Raw genomic sequence first — 12,084 nt, forward strand, 5'->3', positions numbered from 1 at the left:
TAATATCATAAACATGCGGACAACTAGCCGACTAATGGCCCTAAATGATGACTACTGGTCGACTGGGAAAATTCTTAGTTCGGGACAGCCCTACAAGCAGGTGCAAGTGTTCTAGGGAGCAACTTGTCCTAATCAATCTTCTAGGGTTATCAACACAGTCTGAGCCCGAAGGCCCTGGAACACCAAGCCAGTGGTCGGCCATTGGTCAATGTTGGGCCAACGGTGAGCGTCTCTTGCCCCTCATTGGTCCCCTTTTTTTTTTTGGGGGGGGGGGGGGGTAGGGTAGGTGATTCAGCATGTTGAATCAGCATCGGCAATGTTGGAGCCCGTTGGTGAATGAAATCACTCCGATTGGCAGTTTAGCTCAGCACAGAAGAACAGAAACAGAAGGTAAGAAGGTAAGAAGGTAAGCAAACAGCTCGAGTCAAGATGGAGTGAGACCAAAACAAGCTTGTTACATACTGTAAGGTAACATTATTTTCCTTTGGCCATTGAGCTCTTTAGCAGAAATGTTTCATGATGTTTTGTGTTACTGTTTGCTGGCACACAGTAAACATGCTCTGTTCTTTCAACAGTGGATTGTGTTGTTAATGTGCTAACTGGCTAACTAGCGTCAAGATGGTCTTCCGGTTTCCCTTTTTGAGTAATGAACACAGACTGTCACCATGTGCTGGTATGAAGAGTTATTTCATCTCATGCAGGTGCAGAACGTTCATGCTGGTTGGCTGTAGTCTTTGCGGCGTGTTCATGGGCAACCTCTTGGCCGAGAAACGGCAACGTCAGAGGACACAGCAGGGGGCCTTCATCTTCATCACCTGATTCTCTGAAGTCAGTTTGGTGTGTCTGGGACTTAAATTGCACCCACTGTGGCTTGTTGCCACCCCCTTTAAGCTGGAGAAAGACACCAGTCACCATCCCACATCCAGCCACCTGGATTGCCAAACAGCTCAATCCAAAGTTTCTTCCCCACTGCAAACTTCTGCAGCCATGCCATATCTTATCTGGGCCTCGCAGTGGTCACGCTCCCAGTAATACGCAGGTATTGGCTCAGCTTACCACAGAGCTGTCAATCAATATACTTTTTTTTGTTACAGCAGAAATTACTGTTTTCCTTTCCCTGCCAAGAACCTGCTCTCTTATTGGAAACAACATTTTGCATCTTTCCAGGGTCTCTCAGGGATATTGATGACAGAGGAAGCATGATATTCCATTTAGTTCTTCTCCTTCATTTTGGTCCAGTTTGTTATGCTATTAATTTGGTATGTCTTGATCAGTATAGTTTAGTTTAGTGGGGGTTTTTTTGTTTTTTTTTTTTTTTTGCTTCTTGGCCTGTGCCTACACAACGTGTTTTAGTTAACAGTTTAGGCATTTAATTCTGAGTGTGTGTGATTGTTATTGCATTGTGACACTGATAAAGATAAACCTTTTGATTATGTTCAGCAGGAAAAAAATCCCATAGCAACTAAGTAAATGGCATACAAAAAGGAGAATAACAGGAAATACAGCAGATTATATACATATAGGATGTGGATGCAGTTAAAGTACTTACAGGACTGCTCATTACCATCGACGTGTTTTCAAAACGTTACTACATACAGTATGTTATGTAGTCAACTCGAGTACACTAGGATAACATAACAAAGCATCATTAAGCCTCATCCCCAGTGGATGAAAAGTTTCCATATGGGACAGCATGTCTGCTTGTTTTGATGAATTCCTTTTGGGACCAATCAGTCGAGGACAGAACTATGGGATGCAGAAATGAAATGAATCATATACCCTCACTTTAAAAGGCTTTGTGTAACCCCATGATCCAGGAAGTGAATTGTTGGCTCCAATAGTTCTGTCAGAGTCACCCATGGCAAACTGGCCCAAGGAATGGAATCTCAACCTGTTTCGACTTTGGGAGACTATTACCTTGGTTTGAAGATGCTTGCTGGCAAGTGCCTTGGCACCGGGCCTAAACAAAGCTTGAAGGAATGACTTGGGGTCACCATGGATTCCCACTGGATTTTCTGCAAGGCTAGATTTAAAAGTTAGGTGTATCTCCAGTTGGGCAGCAGATTTAGGCAGGGGCACCAGGTTATGAAAGCTTGTTTTAGGGACATGGAACATCACCTCTCTGGTGAAAGATAGCCAGCTCCCATAGCGCCCGACTCTCTCCTTCTCTGGAGTTTCCCATGGTCTTGAGCAATGGTATTTAATTAATCAGGCTGTTCTCACAAATTTTTGCATGTTTTCCTAAGAAAAGCAATGCACCCAAATTTGTGCATCTCTCACCTATTTTGAAAGGCTACGATCATGTGACCAATGCGCTGATGGCAGTTAACAAGGAAGCAGCCCCGAGCGTTTGTAGCTCACCTTGTTTGTTGATGCAAATCAGGTCTGAGATCTGTGGTGTGCCCTCTAGTGGAATCCTACAGTAACAAGCATAGCACCTGGGCAAATACATGAACAAATACATACATGATGCAGCCGGTTGTCTTTGCGAATGTGTGGTTAAAAAACAAGTACATATCCAGTCTTGCAGGGGGATTTGGGTGGATTGGCTTGTCTGATCTAAATCCCTAATGTTTTTTTTTTATTACGGTGGATTTGTACTCCTGCATCAGCTCTAAACAGAGCCTTCGCCTTAGCCTACACATGTGGCCTATGCCGCTATGAACATTTGTACTTGTGCAGTGGTACAAAACACTAGTCGGTGGTGGGGCTTCTGTGAAGTGTTGTGAAGTATAGTTGATTCAAAATACACCCAAACCACACATTAAACATGGCTTAATAGTGAGAACTTTAATTACAAGTCCACAAATCAGCTTCACTATAACTCACAGACAAAGCACGTGTCTTTATCTGGACACATTTTCCCCACAAATACAACATGCTAATTTTTTTTAGCACCAGCGTATGGTATTTTACATTGTATAAATTAGCCTAGCAGCTAGCAGACTTTTCCTCTACTCATATCCAACCAGGGACAACAGCAACATTTATCAAAGGTAACGTTACAAAATTTAGCTCCATTACAACTCACAAGGTTCAGAGACAAAACAATTGTCTTATACTAAACACGTTTTCCAAACAAATAGAACATGCTAATGTTATTAGCACAAGCCTATGGCATTTTACATTGTATAAATTAGCCTAGCGACTAGCAGAGATTTCCTCTACTGATATGAAGCCAGGATAAATCACACACAAGACATAAAATGCAATTTTGCGGAGGCTTTATTGTCTTCACATTTTATAGTTTCTTATCTGTGAAATAAAAGTAAATCAAAGCTTTGTTTCCACTGGGGGAAATGATTACAGTTTACAAAAATAAGCAGGAGGTCTGTGTCACGGCGATGAGTAAATTTCTGGTGCAAGGTGTGCTTCAGGTCACGGCATAGGTTACGGTATCGATTCAACGCATAAGTATTAATCCCACTTCATTGGATGCATTGTCCATAACATCATACACCAAAATCTGGTTTATAAGTTGTACCTGGTATTAAAACCTTAGGCCAGAGGTCAATGACTGGCATTGTGGTCATCAGATCTGCAGCTGTTTGTCTTGACCACTGCGTAAAGAAAGGAGCAGACATCTCAACTGATCTCCACTTGGAAGTGAGGTGGGTAAGGTTGTAGGGTAACCTGCGGCGAGGGTTAACTAGTATTGTCTGGCCAAGGTCCCTGTCCACAAGGACTCCATCTCTCACCTCAGGAGGTATTTTTCTGGCATCCTGTTGCAGTAGGGGACACAAAATCTGAGTGAGCAATGTTCAAGGCCTGCACTGCGGAGGCAGCTGCTTGGAGTTTGGCCAGAAGGTCATTAATGTCTATCATGGCACTAACCAAAGAACTTGCTGTCATGCACACTACCAGTTGAAATAAATGAAAAATAAATGATAAAAAAGAACTGATCATTTTACCTGGTTACTTCTTATATTCTTCTTCTCTTTCTGTCTTTGTAGATTGTTCTTTGGTTTTACATGGATAACCTAAAGTCCACCAATGAACCATGTTTTTAGGGTCCAAAAATATTGAACATTAAAAAGAAGATACAAATGAGACCATTTTTAGTTATGTTTATGAGCCATAACTGAAAATGGCCTCTAGTCAAATTTGCTCCTTTCTGCTTTTTCACAACCAAGGCTTTAACAACTCCACCTTTGTGCTGTATTTATAAATAAACTTTAGGTAAAATAATTAATTCAGTTGAGGTAATTGTGGCCGTTTTCTGCAGGTTGCTGGATCTTATCCACCCTGATTTGTTTATCTCTGTCAAATCAAAGATAATCAAAAGAGTATTCAATTAAATAATCAGGCATCTTATTAACTGAAACAAAACTGTTGCTGATAATTTCTGCCTTGCAATAACCTCTGAAAATGTTTGTGTACCTGTACCGTACATGCGTGTGTGTGTGTGTTTGCCTCCCCTTCCCTGCTGTAATTGGACCCTTACTTTTTGATGTGTGGCTGTAATATTTTTAGCAATTTGAAAATGACCCACTGACATCCTGTATCTCAAAGCAATCTGAATACTTGTCGACCTGTATCAGCTTGACAAACTCTTTGTGTCTCAGACTTAAATGTGGCCAGTATTTTTACCCAGCTTTATTTTTCTCATCACAACTGAGAGGATAGCAAAGTCATCATCACAGCTTGGGAACTCCATTATGCTTCATAATGCACATTTCTGCAAGAAATAAAAACAACAGGCATAAAGGCATTTTTCCACGATGTGAAATTAATGACCCATAACCTTAACTTTTAAGAACCTGGCAAGGTTCTGCCTTGTGTTTTACCAGTCAGATGTTTTGGATATGCATAATTTAAAAAGATGAAAAGACAAAGGAAGAAGAAGAAGCACTAATATTGACTTTCTTCCAGAGAGTGAATGAGACTAGCACCAGACCAGCTCCCACCTGGTTGACCAGCTCTCCAGGTCACTGAAATACAGACTGGTCCCCCAAGGGTGTAGGTTTTAATTCAACATTGTGGGGGGTGGAGGCACATATGAATCGGGGGGTTTGGTGATCCTCCACCAGAAAGTTTTGAGTGTCAGACACTTAATTTCCTGCATTTCTGTTAATTTTTATGCACCCATTTATGGTGTAAATGTCTGAAATGTTGTCACAATAAAAGTCTTCTGGTCCTGTAAGGGTTTTATTGCTCAGTCAAACCTCAATGCTTGGCTGAATTCAAATGTCCACCCTCTTGACTTGTGGACTGAGCCCACTGGGACTTCAGTCACACTAATGTGTTTACTGTCACCATGTAAAGTCTGCAAGGGCAAAGACTGCAAGCCACTGATATACAGGCCCAGGGGCGTAGCTCCAAATTTTGGGCCCTGGGCCTAAATTTTCTCTGTGGGCCCCCCACGCTTTCTAGATGTTCGTCTCTCTCAAATACCTTTTGATTTTGTTTTTTTGTTTTTACAAAGTCAGTTGGCTTCCTTTGTCTTTCTTTCTGTCTTTTCTTTTTTGGAACATCGATTTCCCTTTCTTGGGGAAAGGCATGACAGTGCATGTTAGTGCTCCAGCAGCATAAGTAGTCACTCACTGTCTCTAGCTGCGTTTAGAGACAAATTCTAGTGCAGGGGTGGACCAAACCAATTTGTGGCTCCGGGGTGATAAGTGCCTCAGAGAAATTCCATTATTTTTTCTATACTAGATTCCATATTTTAACCAATTTATTCAGACAATTTCAATTTAGTTATGGCACTGATTACATAGAAATAAAAAAACAAACAAACAAAATCATCATCAAGTTTTCATTCCAGACTTTCTGAGGCCTCCCTCCATTTGGGACTCAAGTTAATCAGTCCCACTTCCCCCCCCCCCCTACAACGTCCCTGGTGAGGTCTCCAGTCTTTCACTCGTTGCCATGGAAATGTTAGAAAAACAATTACAGTCATGTACACCGTGATCACTGCTGTTATATTCTTCATGCAAGCACGCCAGCAGATAACAAGATATAAATCCCATGTAAAGCCTTTTTTATGAGTGAAGGAAATACACTTCTGGATAACGTATATCCTACTTGTTGTTATCCAGTTTTTTTGCCTATATATTTGACATTAAACTGGACAACCCAAAGTGTAGGCTGCAATGATGAAATGCATTCTGATTACCTCTATAGCCTATATTTGTACATATTATCATGATGAGGTTGAATATTATTTTTGGCCTATGATTCAGGTAGCATTTTAATGAAACCCACACTTGAGTGAAAATACAGATATGGTACCAGAATATGACTCTGACAGAAGATTATGTATTAAAAGACTACTTAAATAATAGTCTTAAAGCAGCTGATATTTACTGTACTGTAGTATTAAAAGTTATTTTGTTATATTAAATGTAATTAAGTATTGAAAGTAAAAGTACAATAAAAGCTGGTAATAAAAAAAGTGGTCTGAATTCTGAGGATTATAAAATGTATTTCTTAACATGTACACCAGCTTAAAAATGGAGCATACATTACACTTGAAGAGGTCTTCTTCACAACTTAAAGGATTTATACAGAACCTTTGTGTTCACTTATGTTCAAGAAAAACTTAAATAATATAATGATGAGGGAGTGTGAGTGTGGGAGATTTAAAAAGTAACTGTTAGCAGTTAGTGGCTAACTCAAAGAAGAAGAACAGCAGCTATAAAAGTCCGCAAATTGGGAAAACAGTGAGGTCAGGGAACTCCTTACCCTCCATGTAAGGGTCAAGTTCAGATGGTAAATGATTGTTATTGGCATGTTTTGACATTGCTATTGTTTATAAAGCACTGCCAACACATGTTATATACACACTAGAGGCTGACGCTGTTGCGTTACACACCAAGCCTGTCACGCCTCTTTTGATTCTGTTCAGTTCTGCATAAAAATGCAAAGGTGGCATAAAGAAGGGACTTTGTAGCAGCTCTATTGCGTGATCTTTGTAAAAAGGGACTACTGACTCTCTGATTTAGGGAAGTGCTTTGAAGACCCACCTGGTTGTGTAGGCAGCCGGGACCCTGGGGCCTCGAAAATCCAAAGGCTGGCCCTGCTTGTTGAAGCTACTGCCCACCACAAACAGTGCAGCTTTTGGTATCAAACACCAAATACAAAAGAACAAAAAAAAAAAACTTGACAAAATCTGTTGGGTTCAAGAGAGGCAGGAGCTTAAAAAGACCAGGATTGTGAGGATGGGACTCATCCAATAACACCACACACACACACACACAGACACACACGCCTCCTTACTCAGCACTCCTGCAGTACAACACAACGTTAAAAGCACTGAGAGCATCCCTTAGTTTTTTTTATTTCCCTTTTTTAAATATTAAATAGATGCACAGAGTTGTGTAATATCACACACATTCATTACAAGTAACACGATTTATCAAAACTGCGAATTAAATGAATATGGTAAACAGTATAGTACCCTCCCTTTCTCGCATCTCATTAAGTGAGTCCCGTTGTAGCTATAGGTGAAGCTGCCTCTCTCTGCCATACTGAAGCAGGTGTCCAACATGGCGAACACTGGCAGCGGCTCTCTCGCGACTATTCTCTTTTTATTCATGTTTCAAGCGGCTCTTCGTAAAGGTAGGACTTTTCCTTTGATGTCTAAACGGAATACACACTTTCCCCTCACATTTCCGTGGATGCAGATATGAAGGAGTGTCATTTTAGCAGCGTACTGGGCAATTTTTGAACGTGCGCGGCAGAGCATTTGGATGTATAATGTTGTTGAGCAAGTAAGAAAACCTAACTGTCCGTAAAGTTGAAATATAGACGGGAATGGGCACATTTATGTGTTTGCCATGTACAAAAACAGGCGTTACAGATACGTAGCCGAGGAATACATCACTTTGGTCAGCTCACCATTATAAATGGCTTTGCCGCTTACACAGCTGGCAACTCTTAAATGTGGCCAATTCTGGTGTGGAAAAAAGAAATAGCGTGGTGTTTGTGTCGCTCAGGAGGCGCAGGGACATACGTTTGGCATGCTTACATGGGTGTTTGTTTGCTCAGTCCGCTGGCTTGGTTACTTTTGTGGCATATTGTTCAGAAGGGAGCCTGGGCTGCTGTAAATCACAGAGAACAGCGGTGCGTTAAAGTGGAATATGCAGCAGCCCTGCCAGCGTGCAGCTTGAGGAGACGCTACAGCAAACTCTATTCACAACTCTGTCTATTTAACTGGACATGACTTAGCGAAAGAGTCGTAGAAACTAGCAGGCAACTCATGACTTATGTATAATAATGTGGCTTTTTGATGAATTCGGCGTGAAGATATCTCTTGAATCAGCACTACTTTTCCATTAAATCACAGTTTTAAGAATTCATTCACTATCGGCCATCCCGCTGGACTTAGTGGCTTGACTATGAGAACGGCGGGTGAACCTGTTATAAAAGTTATAATTTCAATAAAACATGTGCTTCTTTGTGTTTATAAGGTTAGCCGAAGTGGAAAACACCTCAGTGTGGTCCACACTCTGTCTTTAAATCGCTCATAATACGTACGCATTACCGCTGGCACACAAGAGAAGCTTAAATTAGCGGAATTTCCAATGAGTTTCCGGGCTGTGTTGTCGTGATATCGGGACTGGATTCGCTGTAGCAGCATCATGCATGGAAACATCAAAGCTTCGTGCGGGTGTAGTAATCTGAGTCAGACGCTTTTAAGAAGCGAATATGCTACAAATAAAGCTCGCGAGGAGTGGGGGGGACTGCGACATGAATTTCACACGCTTTTGGCTTTTAAACGCTCCGAGATGTTGTTGTGTGAGTGATATTTGCGAGTTGGCGGGCTGCGGAACAGACACACACGTTTATTTACCAGACTTTATAGGATGGAGTGTGTGTGTGTGTGTGTGTGTGTGTGTGTGTGTGTGTGTGTGTGTGTGTTACATGTTATCGTTGTGTGCTCCGCGTTAAAGTGGTGAACTACTGAGGGATGCATCATCCAGCTTTGGGGGTTATTTATCTTTGCGCATTGATACGATGAAGATGTAGTGAAATAATAGTAGTCGGGGCAACGCACCCCCCCGCAGCACGCGCATGCTGTTACAAACTAGAAACCCGTTCAAATAGGTTCCACCATTATATAACTGGTTAAAGTGGCTCTGGTGTGTCTCAGCACTATTTGTGTGCCGTTACACCCTCTCCGTAAGTCACTTCATTACAAACAAAGTTATTCGGCGCAAAGCTGCTCCAGAATATAAACCCTTTTTCTGCTGAGTCCGAGCATCTTCACAGTGAGAATGACAGGGAGGCAGATGTCGCCGTTTGTCACATTGTGGATTATCCACCAGGCTTTAATCCATTACGACGTTTTATCCATTAAAATGGACGCACACTGATTACACTTAAGTCAGTTAAACAGTCCTGTGAACCAAGGCAAGGTTCTGTTGGTCTTTGGACAGTGGGTAGTGCTGGTGCACCTTCATGGAAATGGCTCCACTGATTTCAAACAAAGCTCAGGCCGCCGCTTACACAAAGCATATCAATTATTTACCTCCGGCTGCATACTGTAGGCTCTCATTGTGCTAAGCATTAGTATGTTTTTTTTTCTTCTTCTCACTCAATACAAATAAATGGAAGCTGGTGCTAAGAGGGGAAAGAATTGCAGTGCAGTCAGAGAGATGGCTGCATTAATTAATTTCACCCCCAACTAGAAGTTCCATTTTGGCACACAGGCTCACCTCACACGGTCATCAAATCACACAAGTGCTCCAAATGAAATGGATTTATGAGAAAGCATTCACAGTTCGCTGTGTTGGACTGCCGTGGCTCTTGTTTCAGATGGCTGAGGGGATACAGTGTACCTCCAGTTCATCCTTTGGAAACAGGCTAATAAGTGATATGTCTTGTGTGATCTGTCAGTCATAAGCCTATACATTTCAGAATATTTAAGACAGTTCAACGGACAGGAAACTAGAATTCACAGTGTCTTAGATTGTCCTCATTATATCTCACACAATCGTTGTATATTCAGATGAATAGAAATTCAGTGATGATATTCTTTCTTCAAAGATAAAGGGCTCCAGCTGAGCACTGAGATGACCACCCCACTATTTTTAGACAACAAAGAAATCTAACATCTGATTTTATTGTATTGCGGTAATTGGAGAGAATATGCACTGTAAAACACGTTTTCACCAAAATAAGCACACAGAGAGATGTGATAAAAATGTGTATATTTTTGTATCGTAATTAAGTGGGCACACAATCTTATAACAATCAGATTGCAGTCCTGAGTTTGGCTTCCATGAATAATTAGAGTTGGTTGTTACTGTGACATTTTTCATGTAGATTCTCCGCCCAGTTTCACTTACTTTAATGAAATCGTGATTCATAGATGTGTACATTTTAAGTTTTATTTATAGGGGGCACTTCTGTTTCAGATAACGCATTGTATGTTCAAAAAAATGGAAGTACTGACTAAAATAACTCATAATCATGCAGCCCCGTAGTGGTTAAAACTTCCACGAAGGCATATCTTGCATTGTGGCATGTTATTAAAATGTCCGTCATTTAAGTCATCTTTGTGCAACTCCTTTCTGGCTCTGCGTGGAAGTGTTTAGCGAGTCCGATTGTAATGCAGATTATACGCTTGGAACACCAGGGACACGGTGCTTTACAGGTGTTTAAAGAGTGCCAACGCAGCACGCTCTGACCACAAGCTTGCTGAGACTTGAAAACTTGGTAAGGCAATCCATCAGATTTAGTGGGAAGCGTTTCTGCTTTCATTTTTGGGAAGTTATGTCATGGTGCAGCCGTGCAGGTGAGAGCTGGGGCTGTTGACGGCTGTTGTCACATGACTTATAAAATAAATATCAGTATGGAAACAGATGACTTAAACATAACCTTAGTTTTTTTTTCTCGGTTTACATGGCTCCTGTGTGTTTGATCTTGGATACTGATAATGTTTCTTATCTATGTTTCATGAAGTTGCAGTAGATAAGAGCACTAGTTGTGTCTGTTGTGTAGATGTAAGCTTTGGCAGAGAATTCAATATAATTCTGAAAGTTTAGGTTGCTTGTTTTCAGTGTTCAAATAATCATGCTGTCTTCAGACAATGGACATGAGTAAGAAGTTCGCTTTGGGACTTATTACTTTGCAGTGTTACAACTAGGGCTGGGCGATATGCTTGAAAATAATATTGCAATATTTTTATATATGGTATATATCTTTATCATTAGGAATAACTTAAATAAAATCCCATTATAATAAAGTCAAAGTATTGTTATAATTAAATAAATCAAAGCAGAACCACTGGTGCTTTTATTCTGAAGCACCAGCTCATCTCGGACCGGAACTTGAACTTGAAGCTATTGGTCAACAGGTGTTGTTAGCATTTAGCAAAAAGTTAAGCAGTTTCTACCGAACCTTTAAAAGTGAGGATTTATTCACAGTGAGCTGGAAACAAAGCAACAGCTCTCCAGTCCTTATATTATAACATTTACAAGTTGCACTGGTGCTCTGTGGTCACAAAATGCGACTAAATGGTTGCGGTCTGGAGCTCCGCAGACACAAAAATACACGCTGCGTCTGCTCACACTATCGTCAGACTTATTAAGTTTAAGTGTTACTACGGCACTGGCAAATGTGGGGATTTATTTACTGTCAGCTGGAGACAAACCAACAGCTCTCCAGTTCTTATATTATTAATTTTTGCAAGTTGCACCGGTGCTCAATGGTCACATAATGTGACTAAAAAGTCGGAGGTGTGGATCTTTCTTTTTGTGTGTGTGTCTGTGAGAGAGTGACGGCCACAGAGGAGCACCGAAGTGAGTCTCAAGCTGGTGGCTTAAAAAAATGTGACGATTTAAACTGAAGGTTCACGATATAGTCATTTTACACACCCCACATGGAACATGCTGCAGCAGCGCCTGGTGCAACATGAGTTAATTCACCTATTTTCTGTTAGCATTGTCACACCTTTATTGACTGAGATACAGCATACTTTATTTGAAGCAAAAAGTTTTTAATATGGAGTATAAAGCATACATTTATTCCTAACCAAAAGTGTTATTTTGTTTCTGTATGTAAGGGTTTAATGGCTTGAGTTCACAGCCGATGATGAGTGCATGAACTACTACCTCATCGTGATGATCGCAGGATTGT

At 41.0% G+C, this 12,084-nt stretch overlaps 1 protein-coding gene across 5 annotated transcripts in view; it reads left to right on the forward strand.

Moving 5' to 3' along the window:
• The first annotated feature begins 7,429 nt into the window (after nucleotides 1-7,429).
• cadm1a (cell adhesion molecule 1a) overlaps nucleotides 7,430-12,084 on the forward strand; it is a 591,315-nt gene continuing 586,660 nt past the window's right edge. For 2 of the 5 annotated variants that reach the window (XM_049593070.1, XM_049593073.1), the window contains exon 1: nucleotides 7,446-7,560. In XM_049593070.1, coding sequence (XP_049449027.1) covers nucleotides 7,488-7,560 — 73 coding nt within the window. In that variant the 5' untranslated portion in view covers nucleotides 7,446-7,487. Of the gene's footprint in view, nucleotides 7,561-12,084 lie in introns of all 5 variants that reach the window. The other 3 variants (XM_049593072.1, XM_049593074.1, XM_049593071.1) reach the window with 2 other exon arrangements.

The sequence above is a fragment of the Epinephelus fuscoguttatus genome, linkage group LG12 (genome assembly GCF_011397635.1).
Source record: "Epinephelus fuscoguttatus linkage group LG12, E.fuscoguttatus.final_Chr_v1".
NCBI lineage: Eukaryota > Metazoa > Chordata > Actinopteri > Perciformes > Serranidae > Epinephelus > Epinephelus fuscoguttatus.